At 40.4% G+C, this 23,703-nt stretch overlaps 2 protein-coding genes across 6 annotated transcripts in view; both read right to left on the bottom strand.

Moving 5' to 3' along the window:
• sec24a (SEC24 homolog A, COPII coat complex component) overlaps nt 1-600 on the bottom strand; it is a 65,203-nt gene extending 64,603 nt beyond the window's left edge. For 3 of the 5 annotated variants that reach the window (XR_004899126.1, XR_004899125.1, XM_036008603.1), the window contains exon 1: nt 461-599. Coding sequence is in view for 3 of the 5 variants with exons in the window: in XM_036008603.1 (XP_035864496.1) it covers nt 461-575 (115 nt within the window). In the remaining 2 variants the exon portion in view is untranslated. Of the gene's footprint in view, nt 1-460 lie in introns of all 5 variants that reach the window. The other 2 variants (XM_036008604.1, XM_036008606.1) reach the window with 2 other exon arrangements.
• Nucleotides 601-5,644: 5,044 nt separating this feature from the next.
• jade2 (jade family PHD finger 2) overlaps nt 5,645-23,703 on the bottom strand; it is a 160,556-nt gene continuing 142,497 nt past the window's right edge. Inside the window, exons 12-13 of the mRNA XM_031308215.2 lie at nt 14,375-14,520; nt 5,645-13,575 (exon numbers count right to left, since the gene is read on the bottom strand). Of these exons, the coding sequence (XP_031164075.1) occupies nt 12,790-13,575; nt 14,375-14,520 (932 nt within the window). The 3' untranslated portion in view covers nt 5,645-12,789. The remainder of the gene's footprint in view (nt 13,576-14,374; nt 14,521-23,703) is intronic.

Here is a 23,703-nt window from a genome sequence, read left to right on the forward strand (position 1 = left end):
TCGTGTACAAACCACGGATGAGAGAGAGGAGAAGAGATAGAACCGGATACAGCGTTCGGCGGGAAGCCCCGTTCATTCCAGTGAGAGTGCTCATAGCGCATAAAGCAATCATGGCGCGGTTCCTGGGGGCTTGGTAGGCTACAAACCTTTCACATCAAGGCCGACACAAATATTCACGTTCCGTGCATTCCACGGAAAACTAACATACAAAAATTCGCACCGTCACACAATCATTGATTCATCATAATAAACCCACACTCAACTCAACTCTACCCACAGGAGACAGGCTCGTTGTGTCCAATAGCACTGTGGTGTTAGTAGAGGTAGGTCCTTAAACTCGAGGGCCTCCTGACCGGACCGGACCGGACCCGGGATATAGCTAGACCCGATCGCCACCTGTTTTACAGCTGAGTGCCATTAATAAACTAACGTTAATTATCAACAAAACTTTGTATCTTACCTAACGTAGCCTTCTCCCCTGTGTCTGGCCGTGAGGCATTAATCCATCCTCCTTGCCAAGAAAGTTGGTCAAATCCATCCAGGTTTTCCGTTATTCCTCCTGATTCAAACAGCATGGTTTACCCCTCGTTAACTCAGTTTAAATGTCCATTTGCTGTTACAGTGCTAGATGACAAACAAAGATGTCAAAGTTCCGTTGCATTAACATAGCTTAGCCTAAAGATATCTTCGACTGTTTGCCCTTTTGAACTAGCTACAATAACGATTGCTCGTTGCCATGTCTCCTAACGTTAACATCACTGTACAGTATTGTTATTAGTTGCTAAGCTGTGCTCTCCGAGTCTAACCTGTGCTCCCTGACCCTTCACCTCCTCAACAGGTGCATTCATTAGTTTCATGCAGGTCGTGTAGTGCCGCCTTGTGGCCACAGATGCACTTATTATTAGAATAATAATAATAATAATAATAATAATAATAATAATAGTTTGTTTTTGCTTGTTTTTATCGGGATCCGAAATCCGCAATCGAAGCTGCAAAAGAAAATAAAAACGCACGGCGAAATACAGACGTTTCGGATTCGGTGTGGAAAGGTTCCGATCGAATATTAACGTGCGATTTGTTTGCACGAATTATTCGCGTTTGGTCTGAATAGGCTTTTTTTAAATGGCAAAAATGCCTAAAATCGACAGGTTCTTACTGCTCAAAGGTGACTTGTTTTCCGAGTCCTCCGTGACTGCAAATGGAACATATTTGGGTTTGGGACTGTTAACAGAACAATTGTTCGGACGAAAAGAGCAATTTGAAGATGTCACCTTAATGGATATTTTCGGTTCTGACCATGTTAATGTGGTCGAAACCTTTACTGAAACTCATGCCAGTGGATTTTCTGATCCATGATAAAAAGGAACGAATAGTTGATTCTTCGTATTGAACAGTTCAATCCGATTCGGGTAGGCTACAGCCCTAATTATTGTAGACTGGTAATAAAAAAACATTTGTTTTTCAATGTTAAATGTGGCCTCCACAGAACGTCCTTACACACAAGTACACACAAAAATAGTTTTTGTTCAGCATTTTTGTTTATTCTGCTGAACCAAAACGATTAACATATTGTCATACTGTATATTCAGGGTAAGGACTAAAAAGAGATTTTTTTTTTTTCTTTGTAAAATCAGTTAGAAAAGACCAATGAGATCTCAGTTTGTGTGATGAACAGAGAGGCAGAGAGTTTCGTGTACACAGAAAGCACTGCTTTATTGACTGCACTGGACTGGACTGGATTGGTCTGGACTGGATCAGATGGGACTGGGACTCCATCAGATGAGGGTGGGAGTTGAGGGGGGTGGGGTCAGACAGGTTTGGGGTGGGGTGGGTGGGATCATAGTGGGATGCAGCCATCTTTAAGGCAACACAAACAGCATGCAGATACAGTCACAGGAAACATCGTCATCATCATCATCATATTGCTTTTCAAAGTCTCGCTTAAAACATCGAAATTGTACAAAAAGGAAGAAAATAGGTTTTTCGCACTAATGAAAAATACATTTTTTGATTTTCCCTCCTACAAAGAAGATTCTAATACAAGAAAATAAATATAGCAAAAAAAGCCAAAAAATAATTTAAAATAGCTCTTCTTTTTCATATATGTTCAATAGTTCTCTTTGCTATTAACAAATGGCACAACATTCTTTGAAACAAAGAATACAGAAGGATAAACTCCTGCAACATTCATATTATTGTACTGAAGAACCGATGCAGAGTGGAGGAGAAACTGGACACCACAGCAGAGATTTACCTTTATAAGGACAAATAAGACAGGAGGAGGAGAAACAGCCTGTGTCTAGCTCTGCTTTGATTAAACAATGCTGATTGGTAATTAAATAGGGCCTAAATATGACCATGTGATGCAAAACCCTCTCATGTTGCAGAATGATACCCAATATTTAAAAAATGTCATGAGAGAGCAGAGAGAAGGGAGAGAAACTGTTCAAAGAAGCAGCCTTGTCAATTAACCTTATGTCAACAAATGAGGACATAAGTGCTTAAAATAACTAATTTTAACGTAAAAATTGGATATTCATATGTGCTTATAGGAGAAAGTACTGAGAAGTTTCTGCAACAAAAAGTTGCTGAGAATTTGCAAACTAAAACACCACTGAACTCTTGTTTCATAATGTGTTTTAAACCTGAGAGAGAAAACATTGTGAATCGCAGGACTTTTTTTGTTGTTGTTATTAATGAGAGTCAGAAACTGTACTGAGGAATACTGGGAAAAGGGGAGTAGGAGAAAGTGACTAAAAGTAGAGAGAGACATGAAGTGAAGCTCAGAGGGAGACAGATAATGCCAAAACAACACAAAGTCAAAGAGAGCAAGCAAGAGAAAGAGAGACCGACTATGATTAGAGAGAGAGGAGAGAGAAATGTTTAAGAGGACATCCACACAAGTCAGTTTTGGCTCTTTGTCCACACTAAGCCTGTGTTTTTCTAAATCGAAAACAAAGCTCTTTCGAAGTTTAAGTCAGACTTAAATTGGAACCAATTTGAACATGAGGATGCATCGCTATATGGGAAAACCAGGTTTCTCTAACCTTCTGCCCTGACTATGAAAACATGACGTTTAAGAAATCCGTTCATTGGAGAAAGCCGACAGTAACCCGGTAACTTAAATGCATGCAAACAAACAAAGATTTTATTTATACAGCTTAATTTCACAGATCACACCCTTACCTCAAATGTGTGAATCATTAGGCACACCAACTAGCTAAAAAATGTGTCTTTTTAATGTTAATGTTTCTTATTGTTCAGGCATTTTAGTGTGGACGGAGATTTACAATCTGAAAACACTAGTGTGGAAGAGAAAAAATAATCAGATTACAAAAGCAGTGAAGAAAAACAGTGAGAAACAAGATAAAATAACAAAAATCACGGTGAAATTAAGAGAAAAGAATACAGTACAAAGGGCCTCTTAACAAATAGTCTAAACCTGCATTTTAAATCCAGAATGTGTCTAGACGTGATTTATCCAGATTACATTTGCACCTGGAAGTAAAGTGTCTCCAGTGCCTGCGCTGAAATCACCCTTTTCCTCATAAATCAGATTCCCACCAACGTCCTTTTGTTACATTTACCCTTTGTGTTAAGCTCCGTTTGAACTTAAATGTAAAGTTTCCAAATGTTGGATTGACCATCAGTGTTAGACAGTAGCTTTAGCCAAATGGATCTTCAGTGTGTCCTGGTTGCATTTACACCTCCAATTTGTCTACAGTGATATATGTGTGAGCAGAGTCTAAACCTCCCAGGAGCCAAATGGTAAAACCAGATGTAAATGGAGGCTAAATACTGTGTGAGTGTGAGGAAAGAACCATGAATAATAATTGAAAAAGAAGGATTCAATTTCAAGAATGGATTGTTATTGGGACAGAGATGGCAACACTTCCCTACAAGTTAGCTAGAGGCAGCTCGCCACCTGAAGTCACTGATAGTCCCGTAAACTGCATCAGGTGTGCATATAGTAGTGTAGTCTTGCTTTGCCAGACCTTCCTCCACCTCGGCGCTGCGGAGGAGGGTCTGGCGAGTCTACACAGCATTCCGTGACGGGAGAAAAACGTTCTCTGGTTTATTGGCATTTCTTTTAACTAATCACAATTGTCTTGGGCGGCGCTAAGCACTGGACGGAGCAACGGTGCCTCTGCAAAATAGCCTCGGGAAGGAACTTGTTTTGGTGGGACGTGTACGTTCAAAAGTTGTTTTAGTTGTGCAACAGAAAACTCAGATTGGACAGATAGTCTAGCTAGCTGTCTGGATTTACCTTGAAGAGATCTGATAAAAGGTTAACCATAGTCCTCATAAATCGACCGGAGTTTAAAATGCCAACACAAAGGAAGCCCAAGGCAACGGATATCCAGCCTAAATGAGTGAAATCCAGCGGAATTTCCGTCGGCAACGGACCAATCCCGGAAGTGGAACGTCGTGGATATTGACTAACAGTAGTTTAACTACTATCGTCTAGGTTACCTGACTTAAAATAAACATTTTGTGCATTTTGTTCCTACTGAAGACATAAATATTTAAAAACATGTCACAAATATATAGGTTAATAAAATTTAAAAAAAAAGGCTCAGTAATTTCCTAAAACAGCTGGGCACTGTAGTTTTTAGCAAACGTTACTCAAAAAGGAGTAAATTGTGCATTTTTGGGCACTATTTTCAGCTATGGATTAATACACATTTGGTGCAGTAGTATTTACAGCAGCAGGATGGTACAGTATGTATAGGATTGAGTTCACCTACAGTATGTGTGTGCATGGTAATGAAGGAGCATGTCATCCAGTGTGACAACAGTGGGGCCCATCGATGTGTTTTTAATATTGTTTGGACAATAATGGAGGTCTACGAGGAATAAGATATTTCAGGATTTGGATAGAACTTTGTCTTACTTGTTAGTGTGATCAATTCATTGTTGGTTTTGGTCTTTTTAATGGGATTAGTTGACACTAAGAAAAATATAGAATATCGCCAGCCTTATCTTTGTAAGATAAGGTAAGGTAAGATAAGGTTTGTTATCTGTTTTGGGTAATGTTGGCCAAATTGAATTGTCTGAATACAAATGCATCAACAAATGCATCAGCTAACCACATATAACCACAGAGGAGGAGTTTTATATTGAAAGTCATGGTTGATATTAAAAAACTCTGTCCCAGAACTGAATTGGTCATGCCATTTAATGGACATATTACCGGTTTCCGTTCTGCTTTCCTGATTCGATTGTTACAGTTTGTAAAGGAAATACTTGGATGGAGACCCGGCTGTATAGAGATAGAGAGAACAGAGAAAGTACAGAGAGAAAAGAGAGAGACAGAGGTGAGGAGGCGAGAGGGCAAGGAAAGGGGAAGTGCCTGGTGTTGTTTATATTAGCTGCTTGTTAACTTGACTGTGCGGACAGGCTGCAAACAAAACGCAGAGGAAAGAACAAGTTGTACTTTCTCTGTCTGCTTTCCTGGCTCCGGTTCAGTAAGCGTCTCCCTCCTCTCTTTCTTTCTATCTATCCATCTCTCTTCTGTTCCCTTCCCTCTCTCGCTCTCCAAGCCAGAGCAAAGCAGTGTGCAACGTTTTCCCCTCCTCACACGTACTTACACAACACATGCCTGTCATTATTTGTCCTTAAAGCTACAGACATCCTTTTTTTCTTGTTTAACGTTGTTGTTTTTTTTGATCGTCCAATGCTTCAAAAGCAATTCGAAAAGAGACACGTGTCGGCCAAGGAGGCTGATCGATCACCGGACAGGAGAGAAGAGAGGAGTAGTTGTGGGCAGGAGGGACATGACAGGAGGGGTGGTTTTTAGGGGGACTTTGCTGGTGGTGGGAGGAAGAAAAGTGAGGAAGATGTTGGATGGTGGAGACAGAGTAAGGTGCGCAGTTTGTGTAGATGGGAGCTTTAGTTTGAAATTTCTCGGAGCCGCTCTGGAGGCAGATGTAACCTCAACGTTTGTGTTGAACCTTGGTGGGTGGAGCAAGTGATGTTGGACTGAAGCCCACTGAAAAGGCAAATAGTAAAAAACAGGAGGGAAGCTTTTAGGATGTGTCAGGTTTTCTTTAACTTAACATGAAAATACACATCTGCTTGGTGTTTTGTTGGCAGAGCGGAGTACTGTCAACTCTTACTTCTCGGGAAGGCAATGAGTCATGCAAAACAATTAGTTGATTAATTGATAAGTCACTTAAAAGAAAATTAAGTCTTTTTTTTATAATTCTAGTGATTATCTTTGGGTTTTGGACTGTTGGTTGGACAAAACAAGCCATCTGAAGAAAAAGGTTTTCCATTTTTCATTATTTTTTGACATTTAATTGACTAAAGGATCAATTATAGGTATAATCGTAATGAAGTATTGTTAAATGATCTACTCTCTGTGCCAACCATGAACCACAACATCCCTGTTTCTCTTCTGACCAAAGACTTTTGTTGAATTTCCTGCCCCACCTCGCTCTCCCTATAATTTCCTGTAATTGCTCCAGTGTTGCTGTCCAATAAAGGCATAAAATTCCCCCTCACAAATTTGAGTCTCCCAAGCAACTCATGTGGGGAAATTAGATCTAACAGAGCAATGTAATCTGAAGGGCTGCAAATAATGATCATTTTCATTGTATTATTATTTTCATTATATTCCTTGATTACTCAATTCCTTGTTTGGTCTAGGTGACGTCTTCAAATGTCTAGTTTTGTCCAACGCATAGTCCAAAACCCAAACATTGTTTTCACTATTGTGTATGACAAAGAGCAGAATCAATCCTCACATTTGAGAAGCTGGAATCCTAAAGTATTTGCCATTTTTCAATAAACGTGGCCCAGGCATTTTCTCACATATGGTAATGGGCATAGTTCGGCTAGTTTGCCTAACTGACCTTCAGTTCAAACTGACTGTACTTGTATTGATCTTGGTATGCCAATTAGCTACCCCGCAAGATCATGAATGAGTGAGAAAAGGCCCTCTGATTCAAATCACTATGGTTCTTTGACTCCACCAATTTAGGCTTAACTTGACAATTGACCTTGTTTCTGCTTCCACAGCGACTCAGTCTGTATGACTAAACCTCCAATCTGTGCAGTGTGTCTGGGTTGTGGATGTTGAGACCTTGAAGCCATAACTTTGCTGTAACGGAGAGGAGAGCAAAGCGCCAGTAAAAACAGAGTAAGCAGATAATGAGTCAGCATTCTAATTTGATCCGAGCCACGGCGGCCAGCTAAAGCGTTACAAAAGGAGAAAAAAACAGCTTCCAAAGGCTTTTTCAAAACACGGAAAATGAACATGTCTAGTAGTAGTAGTAGTAGTAGTAGTAGTTGAACAGTATGATACATTATTGTAAATGTGTATTAACTCCAGTGGTGGGTAGGTGGGTGGGTGGGTTTGTATTGCTGGCGTAGGGCATTAAAGCAAGGACTGGACATAATATCAAAAACAGGAAGCACTAAGCAGTCAGTGGGTCAGCCTGCATTTCCAAATGATCAAAACGTGACAGTCTCTTGTCAGTTTGATCCATTCCATAGACAGACCAGCTTTGTGGAAAAACAATGTGCTAAAGCATCAAATGAAATTTATCACCACTAAAGAATCGAAAGCATTTGCCAATCCTGGCTTTACTGACCTAAGCACAGCCTCAAACCACTTTCTTATTGGATGAAGGAGCAACCACAGAGGAAGAGAGACATCCTAAGAACAGCATCCTGGTTGCCCTTCTGGTTCCCCAAAACCACCTCAGGGCAACAATCAGTTTTATTTTTATTTTTTTTATTAATAAATTTTTTCCATTCAGTAGATGCAATGTTTAGAATTTGTACATCTTCTACATTTCCTGTTCAATTAAACCAGATGGTTTTGTTGCATAAATCCATTTGTACAACAACATTTACTAGTGTTTTGTTGCTGGGAGGTCCTAACTTGCCTCCCTACTAATAAAAAGCTTTAAATGTGATCTTTGCTCAGCTGAGGAAGTTCTGAGGAACCCAGCCCTGTTGGAGCAGTGATGTCTTTCCAAGGGAGTTTACAACAGTGTCAGTACAGTAAACAGCAGCTGTGTGAATTATAGGCAAGGTTCCAATTGCCTGCAGCAACCAGTGTTGGCCTTTAACCAGCTTTTCAGCAGAAGGCTAGATGGAGTGCATCACTGTGTGTAGGTGTGTTTCTGACCTGCCATTACATGCACGATGCCCACCAGCTTATTTCTGTGGTGTAGCATTCAGGCCAACTCCTGCAGAGGAGAGGGTGTTGCCTCACACATGCACCAGCTCACCATTTAGAAAACTGTATAGATGTTTATTTATCCATTATGCATAATGTCTTAACCATGCACTCTAAATGGTAAGCTTGCACTGAAGAACATAACCTCCAATATTGGAGCTGATACTGACACTGATGCTTCACTCTGACGCACCATGACTGATATGACAGATGAAACCCAGAAAAGAAAAATCTAATCTGGATATCCAACCTGACAGAGTTGCAAAATTCAAAGATCATCAGAGCACATTTCGGGCTGTCAGCCAACACCCACACCAGCGTACCACACAAAGGACAGTGATGCTTTGAAGTTGTATTCTAGCAGATATTGATAAAAAAAAAAACCTGCAAAAGACTCCAGTCTACAGTATCTATGAAGCAGAAGGAGATGGCATTGAAGCCACACTGTAAATATAGAATAATAACCAGTTTGTGTTTGCTAAGGCTGCACAGTATCGAGGAAAACTAAATCAAAACTGGAATTTGCCTGACAAGGTTCTACATTGGAGTGTTCTTGGGTTCAAATCTGACTTACAAATAGGGGTGAATCTTTAGAAAGTCTAACTCACCTAACCACCTCCACAACTACAACTGGTGAGAAAATTCAGCCAAAAAAAGTCATTTTTGTTTTCCTGCCTCCGCTGTGCAGCCTTAGCATTTGCTACTACATGTTAAGGCCATACATGTGAGGCCTTGTCTAATACCACTGTCTACAAAGTCAGGCTACTCTGAACATTGAATATTGAAACCAAGATTACATGTTTTTGTCTTAGCAACCCATGAATGGTAACAACCACCTGGTGGAGGATTCTGTGGGCCGTAATAATGATACGTCACCACATCCTCGCTTCAAAACACAAGCTTTTTTGCAGTTATTGTTGTTGTGGTCAGTTTCCATGGGTGTTGTAATAACAGTAGCCAACGTAGAAGTCCAAAATCCTCAACCTGTCCTGTATCTATGCTGTTTTACTAATTCAGCAGCTGCTGAATGGTTTTGTGTTGACAATACTTCAACACAAAAACACAACAAAAGAGTTTTTTTTTTTTCCGGACTTGGACGAGGTTGGAGGACTAATAATGTGAATATTTTAGGATGGCTACATCTGAAGGACAAAGGAGACGGAGACGCTGCGCTGTCAAAAGTAATAATACTCTCTTGCTGATAGGGGGCGTTTCGCTCTGAGTGAGCTCATACTTCCTGATGCAGTCAGGACCACATACATAAAAAACTAAGTCATCTTGTACATTATAACCCTGTTATACCAGCTCTGGTGTGTGTGTGTGTGTGTGTGTGTGTGTGTGTGAGAGAGAGAGAGAGCTGTATGTTGTGTGTTTAGTTCAGCAGCATTTGGATTTTTCTGAAGGGGGTTAATATGTGCGAGTCTGCGTTGAACTCCCATCGCCAGCCCATTACTATGGTGACAGGCTTTTCCTATGTGAACCCCTGTGAATGCAGATGTGGGAGAATACAGGATGGCTTTATTGGTGGTGGTGTAGCAGAATTGCAATGGAGGAGCTCACACAACACCGCGGCACCGTGCCTGAGCTTACGGCGTTTCTGACTGAACCCTATCGAGCTGGGTTGAACCAGGTTGAGATTAAACCAAGCTGACCTGGACATTACTGGCAGGGTTGTTTGACATCCTTATCTAACATTCTTCATCTTGAAAACCAGACACGGAGCATGTGTATGTGTAGATAAAATGTAAATATGCTGCCTTGATACACAGATCTGTTCTTTGGCGTGGTCAGTTCAGAAGACAGGCTAGAAGCTATCAATACAGAAAACAAACAGAGGAAGTACACTGGACTTGCACCTCTATTTAAGTGTCTGTTCATCAGGCCTGGGTCAAGCAGCACTTAAAATTACTTGTGATGCTTTATTTAATCCATTGGAACCAGATGGGTGGGGTCCTAGCTGTGAGAGAGCCGAGTGAATGAAAAGAAAGTCCCTTCTTGTAGTTGACCACAGAGGTATTAATTATTAGCTGTTTATCTGACTTGTCTCACTCATCTGGTAATTCAAACAAGTAAAAATGAGCATTAATTATTGGTTGAGACTATTAAACCTAGGGCTGATGGGCATATGGTCATACTGAGAGAAGGAACATGCTCAGTAGTAGTCGTTTAGGAGTTGAAAACAGTGAAGCTTGTCAAATAAGGAAGTTTCTAGACATACACACATCACTTTATATATATATATACTGTATACGATATAAAATATGTATATATATATATATATATATATATATATATATATATGTATCTCTGTCTTGCGTCGCTTTTTCGATAAATCTTTAAACCTTTTATTCTTTTTTTTTTAAGTTTTTCTTAACCCCTGAGAATACCATGGACTGCTTTAAGTACAAAATACAATTCTCTGAGAGAAAAAAAGTATTTTTTTTTTTTTTTTTAAACAACTCAATTCAAGAACTTAAGAGTGCAGGACTCTGAAGCTGATTATTACACTGTCATCATTCATCTAACAGGAGAACAGGTGCAGCAGAGCCATCAGTTGCGAGAGCTTGGCTACGTCAAACTTACACAACAACATGCCTACTCAGTGCTTGGCTGAATATGACAGCGTTGGGCATCTTACTACACCAATATCATAAACTGCATAGATACACATGGATGAGATAAAGTGGGACTAACTTGTTTCTATTGATGTCTGTTGCCTGAAAACTGCACTGTGCACTGTGAACCCCTCATGTTAACCAGCACAATGCATGAGACAAGATGCAAAAGTTTAGGGGAGAAAATGGTTTTGAGGAACATTGTCATTGTAATCTGAGCCAGCCAAGACTGTGAGTTGTGGTTGAAAGCTCAGAAAAAGCCAGTAAGTGGATATTTGAGTTAAGATTATTTTGTCACGTTCTTTCTCCAGTTTTGTCTTATCACTAAATGCCAATGAGGACAGTCGGCAGTGAAAGGGATTTTTTTGCCCAAGATTTTGGCATATTTGTACACAAGAATCTTAAATTATGAAGCATTATTAATTCATACCACTGAGCTGACAGAGGAAATAGGCTACACAATACATAAAAACAGTAAAGTTTTTGCCACCAATCTAAAAGACTGGTTTTGAATGGGAGTTGCTAGCAGGCTAAAGTTTATTTTCTGTTTCTCCATGTATATCTATTGCTAGTGCTCAAAGTGTAACCTGGCCAAACCCTGTTTATCGATGGCTCTGGACTGCCGTGATCTAGTTAAGGGGGGGCACAGAACAGTAGGCAGCTCTTTGCATTGATAGTACAGTGTGGCTCTGCTTTGCTAACTGTTGCAGATGCTTTGTTGATTATTGGCAAACGCTGCATTTACATCCTTGTTTCAGGCACTAGACAATTGTTAAGGTGACAAGGAGCCCAATACTGGCTACACTCGGTAGCCAATCCAACGGGATTTCCTTTTGGTTTGATTGTTACAAATCCGATTGAGAAACGACTGATTGATCTACTTACTGATTGTTTGGTTGATTGATAAGGTTGGGGGGTGGGGGGTGGGAGTGTTGAGGGGAGGCAGGCAGGGGCATAGGGCAAGCGACAGAAGGCACAGAGTTTCTACGATGATTTTTCTCCAAAGGTTCAGGCAAAAAAAAAAAAAAAAACTGAACTCAGAATTTGAAAGCATCTGACAGAAGATCAAATATTTCAACAACAGCTGTGATGAGAGCAAAGGGATTTGCTTATAGTAGTATGTGTGTCGGTATGTATATGTGTGTTTGTGTCTCTGTGTGACAATCTGAATGTGCACCAGGGTTGGAGTCACAAAATTGGAATAGCTGGAAATCTGTTTTTTTAGTCTGTGAAGATTTGAGAATGATGGTTTTTGTGTATACAATTTGGAACTGAGTCAACATGATGAGAATTGACCCCAACCCTGAATGAGCATCTATTATGCACACGAGTGCTTACATTACAGCTCTTATGACTAGCTAGTTGTGCTTTTCAAGGCTGAATACATGTTATCCCATGTCCCCCTCAGTACATATTCAGACCAGCTCCGGTGTGAAATTGTCTTTCCACTTAACATATTCAAGAAAACAAGGACTCATTGGATGCATCTCAGGCTATAAAGACCAAGAGCGAAGCAGACCCTGAAACCAGCTTGAATAATAATAATGCCCCGAAGTATTTGTCTCCAAGTCTGGCAGATACCACAGACATGAGGCAAGAAATAGGTACTTCAACGCCCAAAAACAAAATGAATCTGAAATACAAAACAAAAAAAGACTAAAGGTAATGTTTGTTTCCTATTTGTTGAATGTATCGCATCTTGTGGTAAGCTAACGACAAACTATGGTCCGGAGGAGAGGCTTTACTGTACAACAGGCCATCAGCTACATTCAAGTTCCCCCCCAAAAGAAAGCAGGTGAGAGCTGAAGAGATTTTCCACTAGTAAACGTGACAGGGATTGGGTTGAACAAAGCCATCCAGCTATGTTTTGTGGACTGTATATTGGGCACAGATGGAGAAACAATTTACCAGCGGAACTCTGCTTGGATAACTGTGTGTATATGTGTGTGTGTGTGTGTGTGTGTTGGTTTGAGTCTCAGTTCTTTAGGATGCCAGCACGCTCCTTCTCAGCAGGTCCTCGTTCCCAGAATGCAACTGCGGCAAGTGGAGTTTGCGTCCGCCAGAGCGCGTGTCCGAATCACTCTGCTCGCCATCAGAGAAGTACCCGTCAGTCTCGGCAGCGTCCAGCAGGGAGATGTCCTTTCCTGTGAGCGGCAGGCCAACAGACTCCAGCCCTACTATGCCTCCACTTCCACTAACGCCCCTACCTCTGGATTTACCATGGCGGGACAGACGGAGCCGCGGACCCCTGCCTCGAATGGTCGCCCCTGTGTCGGGCAACGTGACCCCAGGGCTGGAGGCCGGACGTGGAGATGAGCCTGCAGTGAAACCAGATGCAACACCATTCCCTGTGTGGATGCTGTCCCACGGGCCGCGGTCCTCTGAGATGTGACAGGAATCCATTTTGGAGATGGGTGGCTGTGGTGGCGGTTCCCTGGGCAGGTCAGAGCTTCTTGTCTGGTGGTGATGAAGGTAGTTGTGGTGCAAGGCCTTGGAGGATCCCCTGGACCTTTCCCCTTTCTGGCCCACATTGGTGGGCTTTTCCTCCGTCACGCTTGCCCAGAGGCTCTTTGCAGGGGAGGGGCTGCTGGCGGCGGAGGCGGCCGCTGCAGACAGCAGCGTCTGGGGCAAGGTGGTGGATTGCGGGTTACTACGAGCACGGGGCTTGTTGCTCCCTCGCGGTTTGCGGCCCAGCTGGGGTGTTTTCCAGGTGGACTGCATGGAATTCTCCATCATCAGGTTTAGCAGGCTTTCCTCGCCTTGCAGAAGCTGGATGACAGGAGAAGAAGAGAGGAAGTGAGAAAAGGAAAGATGAAAGAGGAGATGGGCGATGAGAATGTAAGAATTAAAAGTAAATACCATGAGAGTAAATCAGAAGAGAAGAAAAAAAGAACTGACTCAGTTCATGTTTAAAAGGTGCAATAAATACACGTTTTACACAAAATGTTTATGATATATCTGGAATCTTGCTCGTTGATTAATACAACAATTATTTTGCCTGTTGCTAGGGTTTCTGGTTTGGAAACCTAACATTCTTGCCTGTAATATTTTGGAACAATAACTCCCCACCCACCACCACCTACCCGAACAGCTTCCAACAGCTCAACAGTGGAGGATGTGAGTAACTGATGTCACAAGACATTTTATTGTCCTTGTCAAAAAAAAAAATCTGATGACAAAGCTGACACTAACAGCATTTTACATAATGATGTTGAATCTCTAACTTGCTCTTTTGTATTGTAAAAAAACCCTGAGTTTTATCATTAATCACAACGACAATGTGGGACCTGTAGGTTTGTCATTACTTCATGCCCTGTTAAAAATTCTGTTTATTTTTGCCGATCTTTCTTCTGTTTAATTGAAAAAATGACCATGTTCCTTTTTTTTTTTAGTCCCTGAAAACATCCCCAAACAATGGAGTTATGGCATGCATTCTGGTTGGAGCCCCCTACCAATCAATACACAAACACAGCACATTCCTGAGGAGAACAGCAGGTCAGCCACAGTGCAGCTCTGCTCTCACCATCAGCTTTCTCATCAAACTCGCCTCCTGCTGCTGAAGGCCTACCTGGTCGGAGAGCAGGCTACCGCTCTTGTCCCGATGCTGGGCACCCAGAGCCCACTGGCTCAGCATGTCATCAGCGGTGATCTGAACCGACTGGGCGAGCCAGCTGTCGAACAAAGAGTTGTCCAATGGGAAGGACTTTGATAAACCTGAGGAAAGGGGAAGGGACATAAGCAGGGAAAGCAGATGATGCAGGGAAGAGACGGATGACATCAATACAGAGACAGAGAGTGAGCAGGGGGAGAAAACGCAATATGAATGAATTGGTAGGGATAAAGGGGAGAAAAAGGGACAGAAGGGGGACAAAGCAGACAGGTTAACTGCATTCAAATGTTACACTGCAAATAAAATGGTAAAAATAAGCCTTAGATTTATTTTACTTAGCTGGCAATGAAACACATTGATTGTTTTACAAGAACACATTAATACATTTTGAATGTCAAAGACTCAATTTGGATGACTTTTCCAAAGTTTAACAGTCAAAGCACCAATCTAACACAAAGTAATGCAAAGTTGATTGGCGGGCAAAACCTGCTTAGTCTTCTTGCCAAAAAAGATGATGACATATCTAAATGCATAGAAAGTAAAGATAGCCAAATGCATTTAAACAGCTGCTGTCTATACCAGTGGTTTTCAAAGTAGGGTCTGGGACCCCCAGCCAAAAGCGGAATAATGTATTATTACTATAATTCCATCTATAAGTAACGCAATGACAGAATGTATGATTTTTTTGGTCATGGGTTTCATACACTTTCTGCAAAAAGTCATTGGCAAAGATCCTATCAGATCGCAGACCCTGGGACAAAATCTTATCAAATGGTGGTCCGTGGTTTAATTTGTGTCAGTTTATGTGAAAAAGTTAAGGAACCACTGGTCTACACAGTACAGAGCTGTTTGAAATTGCAAAATCTTCCAGTTTTGTGCCACAATAAAGTAAAATAACAAGTTCCTCAATCTGAGTTGGTGTGACACAACATTTAAAGGCAAGTGAAGTTAATTATACCGACATCTCAAAATAATCAAAAATGTAATGCAACATCTCCAAACTGATGTTAATCTCTCACATAGTACTTCTAGATGTTATTTTTTCTCATCACAATTCCAAATGGAAACACAGAGCCTACTGCACGTCTGTCAGAACAACAACTTGACACAATGATATTTAAAGTATGCAGCGATAAGCTTTAAATCCAACCATGCTGTTTCTGTTGCTTCATCATCATCATCATCATCATCATCATCATCAATAATGAAGATATAAACCCATTTTACAGCAGAAATCCTGTTTTCTGTCTCCTTCCCAACATGGTTGTGTGTGTGTGTGTTTGTGTATAATTAGGAGATTTTCATAACTCCTTTTCAATCATTGTGGGCTGTGAAAGTGCTGTGAAAGTGCTGCCAAAGCACTGCATGTCTGTCTGTGGCATTTTTGTCAACACACAAACTCATACATACACACAATGCAGTGAAGACCATGAGGTATAAGGAGAACAGACATGGGGGGGGTGGGATCCATTAGCTCATGCACTTCTTCTCTCCTGTTCCCAGAGAGGAGGTTTCCCACATTTTGGCTTTCACTCCTCACATCTTTACATCCTCAAACAAAGCTAGGGCCAGGGCTGGTTTGATGGCATTCAAACCAGTATGGAATCCAGTTTTTTAACACAAGTTTTTCTGGAACCCTGTCAAATTCATCTAGATTCAGGCAATTTTAAGTAACAAAAGTTTTAAATAACTCTAAGTTTTGCCAGAAAGATAACATGTTTGATATGCTTAGGTACTACCTGAGTGGCATACACATTGTTCATTACTGACAAAAAAAGAGAGAGGAGATTAAACAAATTCGGAACCGAATCCGAAATGGAACGTACCAACTGTAGCTGTAAGCTAGCTAGCAACGGACACACCAAGTTAGAAGCGTTTATCATGTTTTGTTCTTTTATAGATGGCAAAAATGTCCAAAACATGTTCTAGTGTTGGAACCTCTGTTAGATGCACATAAGACATGAACCCTGATTTGATAAGAATCTGTGCTTGTAGTTTCTTACAAAGAGGATGTTCACAGAAAATGGAATAATGATAGCGAGACCTCCACATGATAGCAATTTTACAAAAACAGCCTATTCCCTGTTTTTTTTTTTTTTTTAAATAACTATCACCCATAACAACCTTTCGAAACTCAGTACATCAAGAGTGTAGACAAAGAACAATCTAGTTCCTTCGGTGAAAAATCTGCATTTGTGTTTCTCTTTGTTGGTATAACAGCAGCAGGCAAAAAATGATGTGCAGCAAAATGATTTTAGCCTCCAGAGGGTGTATTATCTAGTGAAAGGAAAAATAATGAAATGTAGTGTTCTTACTTGGCCAGGAACAACCATTAACCTCTGCACACAGAACACAGAGAGTCTGTCATATCCACTTTGGGGAACAACTGCCTCTTTACAACCCATAGAACCATATAAATTAAGCAGGGATGCCCATAATATTGACAAATAACTTTTGCACAAGCACATTATGAACAAATACCGACAACTGCGTGCAGATTATTCTGCTGTGAGCCTCTTTCTTTTCTCTACTATCTTTCCAGCATCCCTGTAAATCTTCAGTGCCAATAATGATCTGCCAAGCAGGACGGCAGGAGGTGCTGTTAGGGTGGCTTTAAAACCAGCTATTCACCACACGCACGCACGCACGCACGCACGCACGCACGCACGCACGCACACACACACAGTCGGTCGTTTCCATGACGCAGCATGTCTCTGCAGGAGTCGAGAGAGCTCAGAGGGAGGGAATAGGTGACGGAGGGAAAAAGAGCCAGTGAAGAAGTGAGAGGAAGACAGGAGGGAATGATGGAGGAGAGGAGAGAGTAGCAGAGTTCAGAGAGAGGGAGGTGGGAGGGAAACCTAAAACATGCCACTGTAGTCTTAAGATATGCTCAAATTCTCACATACTGTACATCCTTACATTCTTTTGGTTTTTACATCTGGGAAACTATAGACACAAGACTAAGAGTCTACAGCCATGCTAGCAGCTCTGTGAGGCTGTGCTTAGGCACGGCAGTGATTTGAACCAAACGCAAACATCAGCATGCTAATATGCTCACAATGATAATGTTAACATGTTGATGTTTAGGGAGTGTGATGTTTTATTATTCACCATCCTAGTTCAGTGTGTTAGCATGTTAACATTTGCTAATTAGCACTGAAAACAAAGTAGAGATGAAGCTGATGACATAGGTATTTGGTCACAAACCAAAGGATTAGAAAAATTAAAAATTTGACCTGATGATGCGGATGGATGAAAAACTGAATCGTGAGGGGAACATTAAAGTCTGTACAAGTATGTATAAGACTGTTTTGTTTTGTCTGTAGTCTCTCTGTGGATTTTCTCAGACAGGAAGTTGTGGGAGATTATGGGATGTCATTGATGTTAAATCTTTGCTCAGTTTCTTTTTTCTTTTTTGTAGTACATACCCAAATAAATGTATTTTCAGCAGGAAGCTTATAGTGGAGCTGTATCTTTAAAACCAGATGACGACACTGACTCTTCCCCCCTTTCTTCAGCTACAGCTAACGTGTTGAACTAATGGGCTACTGTAGGCTTATGCTATGCATCAAAAGGTCCTGGTGCCGTTACAGACATCTAAAGCCCCTTTTCAAGGCTTTGTTACGTGACAACAACAGTTGTGGGGAACAGCCGGCCTCAGTGCGAGTGCACACTAGTCCTACAGCTACAAATACCTCCAGGAAGGCTTGACAGAACAGCTGATTTTTAAGCAGCGAGCAATGATTCGCTAGTGCAGGGTAAGGAATGCATTAGCAGCAGAACAGGGCCAAGACCAGTGCTAGAGACAGAGACAGAGACAGAGACAGAGAGAGAGAGAGAGAGAGAGAGAGAAAGAAAGAGTGTTGCTAGGTCTAAAGCCCTCACCATAGTCTGATGATTGTTCTCGGGTGCCAACTGTCTGCCTGGAAACTCAACCAAAGAGACAGAGATGGAAACAGAGAAACTAAAACAGAGTAAAGGTGCAGGAGGAGTAACAGAGCGATCTAAAAGACCCATCAGAGCGATGAAGGGGAGACGAGAAGTGCAGCAGGCAGAAAAAGAGTGAACTAAATACTTGGGTGAAATCACAGACGGACACAATAATAGAAATCACCCTGTCAGAGTTGTTCTCTACAACAACAAAAATGTTTTCCTTGTCTACCTGTCTCTTGCCATATTGTGTCAAATTGATCTCACACTATTCTTATCTCCAGTTTGGCTTCATTATCTGTCAATGCTAGTTAATGCTAAAGGAAAAAAAGACTCTAATACACCTTAAAGCTTTAGTGTGTAACTTTTTTATAATAATGAACGTCTGTTACATTCAAGCCATTGCCAAATTAGTTGATACAAATTTAATTAAGACTATCGGCTCCACAAAACTCTCTCTGTATTTCTCAGCATGGCTGTGTTTAGAAATTGGTGCCGTCCGGCAACTTTCGACAGCAGAAACTCAAGTAAAGATAATTACCTCTTCTGAAGAGTTCATCATGTTTTTTAACCCTTCGTAGCAACTGTGTGGAGGAGGGGTGGGGGTGAAGCGCGATCACGGAAGGCTTGTATCGTGTGGATAGACCGACAGACATGTTGTCAGATTCGATTCCCGGTCTGGAAACTACTGAAACTAAGGTATTTATATCTACCCCTTACTGTACATACCAAATCTCAGTTGGGTTGTTCTAAAACAATTGCTGCCATGATAAAACAAGGGCTGTTCAGAAAATCAAGTTTCTGTTAAATGATCTACTGAAATCAGTTCCTGTACTGAAGAAACTCTAAGGACCCAGCACTTTCCGAATTATTTACATTTAATTTACACAATGGGTAGTATAGAAAAGGGTGCTCCAGGTTTAGTTAAATCATCTAAAAAAACTCCCTATGGTGCGCCAGTTAACTCTTTGTGGATGTTTTCCAGTAAATGTAAATCGCAATGTCTAACAACACTCAAACATGCATACTGGATTGGAATGAAACTGAAATTGGTTATGAATCTCAGTTTTAAGGGTGAAACTCCTCAGTGCCTGTGAGGGTGACACCAGGAAGATTTCAAAACAAGCTCCCCTTTCCAAATCACCACTGGCATATGGGCCCTACTAATAAACAGTGGGGATAGGGGACAGTACATCTGAGAAGGAGTTCTAGTACATGTCTGTCTTCTTGATCCCACAACACTAAGAGGAAGACAAAGCCCTGAGAGTCAGGACCAGACCCGACAGAGAACAGATGGCCTGACACACAAACACACACACTGAGACTGTGAGATATGAACACATACAGCATGCAAAAACAAACACACAGATGACACACTGAGACAGGAACGATATATATATAACACTGACAAAGGAGAGCATACATGCACAAGAGATAAATAGAAAAGGGGAGGGAGATAATATCAGAACAGGAAGCAAGTGAGGCAGAGCCAAACTCTCCTGTCCTGTGTTATCATCTCTCTGTTTATTGATCATATTCACTTAAACAGGAAAATTCTGTTGGCTCTGCAACGCTCAGCTCTGGTTAAATAAGGAAATGAGAGACAGTCCTGCATCATTGCTAATAGACTGTGTGTGTGTGTGTGTGTGTGTGTGTGTGTGTGTGTGTGTGTATGTGTGTGTGTGTGTGTGTGTGTGTGTGTGTGTGTGTGTGTGTGTGTGTGTGTATGTATACTTTATACTGGAGTTGTGGACCAGATCAGATGTTTAAAACTGACTATGATATAATAGCTATTATAAATACTCAAATTGGTCAAGGTTGACCATATTTATTCCCCAAAAATTCAAAGAATTCAGTATTTCCTTGAGAACATTAATGCCAGGGTGAATACCCTCTAAACCTCATTTAGACCATCAAAGTGCACAAAAATGCTCCATTAAACCCATTATAATGACTTTTTTCAAACCATTGTTCCTGTTGACAATGAACTATTTTACTGAGTACTCACTGAGCAGGACCATTACAGAAAGAAACATGAGTGGTCAGACAGTTTGTAGACAAATCCCAACACACTAAGCACTGTTTGATGATTAGCTGGTCACAAGACATTTAGTATATATAATAAAACTGGGCTAAATTACATTTAATAGTGAAAGGTTTTTAGATGTGTATATTACATACAACCATGGTTTCAACATGAGTTCAATGACTATTTTTCAAGGTAAAGTGAGAATAAACATCAGAAAAGTGGAGCAAACCACAGCACTAGCAAACAAGCTGGAATCACTTCAAGACATCCAGCCAACTCTGATCAGGTGAATAAAATAACTGTGATCAAAACCTATTTAATTTCAAAACACATGCAGCTATTCAGTGCTGTGGATAATAACAATGGGCTTCCCTGTACAAGTGTGGGTAATTTCCACTGCAAGAGACACAACTTTAAACTACATCTCGGAGCACATAGTAGGCCTGCACGATTCGGGGGAAAATATGAATCACAATTTTTTAGCTTAGAATTGATATCACGATTTTCTGCCACGATTCTTTTCTCATGAAGTGTAATGTTTATTGCACACATTAACCATGACAAAACTAAACAAATTGGCAGTACCAAACATAGATTTTTTTTTTGGCACCTATAGCACATTGCGCATGACCACAAGCCTGTAAACATAGAGGCTTCAATGAATAAAGAAAATAAAGTACATACTGGCCATTTAAGTACAGTAGGCTACCAAAAATAGTGACGTATAACACATTGAACTAAATATGGCCTTGATACGGGCTCTATCTAAACTCCTTGAACATGTCTTTACATAATTAAAACATGTCAAAAAAAAAAAAAAAAAAAAAAATCAAAGTCAGTGATGTTGGTCAGTAAATTCCTTACGTTTCATTATTCACACAGATAGGAGACTTAATGCTTCAATGCTAATATATATTGTTGTTGACTCCTCCACACTTCCCCGCAGCTTTTTTGGTGGGGTTAGATGGTGACCTTTTAAGACCAGTTAGTTTAACCCTTGGAGATCTAAGGGCATTTTCACATATCTTCTTAAATTTACCTTTCAAGGGTATTTGCATAAAACCGATCCCCATGTGTTTCATATATAAATGTTCAGAACAAACTCAGCTTTCTGTATAGTGACGGCCACATTTTTTCTAGAGCAATGTGTAAAGCGATAATTTGGCGCTAAAGCTGAAACATTGGTGTTGGCTTTTTGAAAGTCCTCAAATCTCTTTTAAAAACAAACCTTAACTTATGATGTGTTGTACGAATTGTTTCGGTGCTTGAAATGAGTTTACCAAAGTCTTAGTTATATATGATTAAAGTAGTAAATAAATGTCTGAAATGAAATTTTGTAATATCACTTTTTGAGTAGAAGTTTTTGTCAAACATCGTTTGGTGCGTCTTTCGTCCTCAGAGGGTTAATTGCTAGTTACGTTTCATATTGCATATCAGTGAATTCACTAGACACTCGAGTAAGAGCCTGAAAATAGTGCCCCCTTTTCTAAATCAAAAATCTATTCTGAATTTAAAGATTACAAAAATAAACCCTTGTTGCTCAAAAGTGGAATTGCCTTTTGAGGCAAGGTTAGGCAGGAGGACCCATTTTAAGTTTTCTGAAGCTGCAGAGTAAAATCGGCCAATATACAGGTCTAACTAACATTAATGTTCACAACACTACTTCACTTTCATGCAGGAGTTTTAAACTGACAAAACCTTCCACTTACAAGCATGTTTCTCTCTACACTCAAGCCTGCAGCGGACACACAAAGCCAAAACTCCAAACTGAATCTTTGCAGATGTATGGATGGATTTTATGTTACAGACATGTTAACAATAGAGTGAGGTTATGCTTAGCTGTATATAATTCCTACCAACATGTTATAATCTCACAAAGTCAGATCCCATTTCATTATCAACCGAGCAGCTCTGGGTTTCATCCTTTGATGACAGTGTGAAGTCTTTGTTGGCCGTTTTTTGTAGCTTTGAGCAACATTCTGTCATGTTCGTTTCCTGAGATCGAAAGAAGGAACCTCACATGTTGCCGACTGCTGTCGGTATGCCAATATGTCCTGTTCATGTATTTTCTCATGCTTTTAATGTGTCTAGTTTGTTGTTTGCGTGTCACAATTCCTCAAACCTTAATAGACAAAAAGTGTATATTGTCTGTCTTAGCTGCAGGACTCTGATGACTTGACCTCTCTTTGGAGAAAGGGAGGGGGGGTGAGAAGACAATTTACCTTTGAGGATTTATTAAGAAGTAAATTACTATAAATATTATCTATAATGCAAATGAACTGCTATATGACAACAAAAAAGCCCAGTTATTCATCAGAACTCATTTTCATTTAGGCTCTCCGATATTAATCATGGACAGTAATTGTCTGTGCAGCCCACAGCTTTTTACAGAATGTCACTGCAGGAATATTCATAACTTATTAGATCTAGCTACATAAAAACAAGGATTATGCAAGACTACAAATCCACCCACCTGATGTCCTACATATAGGAGCTATTCGCAGCGCAGGAGCTTGTTTTTAGAGGAAGCCTGAAGATATAGAGGACTTTGTTTTCCATTTAATTCACCCACACAAACATGCTGTATATAACAAGTAGAGTGTTTCTTTCCCTTTGTTTGCATATTAATTATATATTATGTTACGCAATAACAATAACTTAAATTACATTTTGATAGTTTTTTTTAATCTTAAACTTGATAGTTTAATCAGTAACACTTTACTCTAGCATTTATAAGCACTATACTGTATGAAAGTAAATTCTATAATCAACTCAAAGTTTGTGCTGAGATTATTGGTCGACCTGTTGAACACTACTTTCAAACAACCCACAAGAAGAGCATGCTCAGGCTTGCCAACAGCATCTCTTATGACTCTGTGCATGTTTTAAACTCTGCATATCAACTTTTGCCTTCTAACAGCGATTTAGAGTCCCTTCGTTTAGATACAACAGGCTTAAGAACTCTTTTATACATCACTCTATCCTGTTGCTTAACCAAAATCAGTTGGCTGATCTGGATCGGAGGGCATCTTGAAATTTGTTTCTTTGCCATGGCTGTTGATGTGTTTTCATTTTTATACTATATATGTAATTGCTGTTTTCTTTTCTTTTTTTGAGCCGAGCTGCTCGGGCATGCAAATAAATTTCAGTGTAAACTGACCATGAAGTTGTATCGTATCGTAAAGAGATAATGTTGAGCAGGCGGGTCATTATTGTGAATTAAACCCTGACAGGGTGATGCAGGAAGGTTTCATTTGCAATAATGACCGGCTCGCTCGAAATTATTACACGGCTACTTACTAATCGATAATTTGACACAAAATATTGA

This window comes from Sander lucioperca, chromosome 13 (genome assembly GCF_008315115.2).
Source record: "Sander lucioperca isolate FBNREF2018 chromosome 13, SLUC_FBN_1.2, whole genome shotgun sequence".
Classification (NCBI taxonomy): domain Eukaryota; kingdom Metazoa; phylum Chordata; class Actinopteri; order Perciformes; family Percidae; genus Sander; species Sander lucioperca.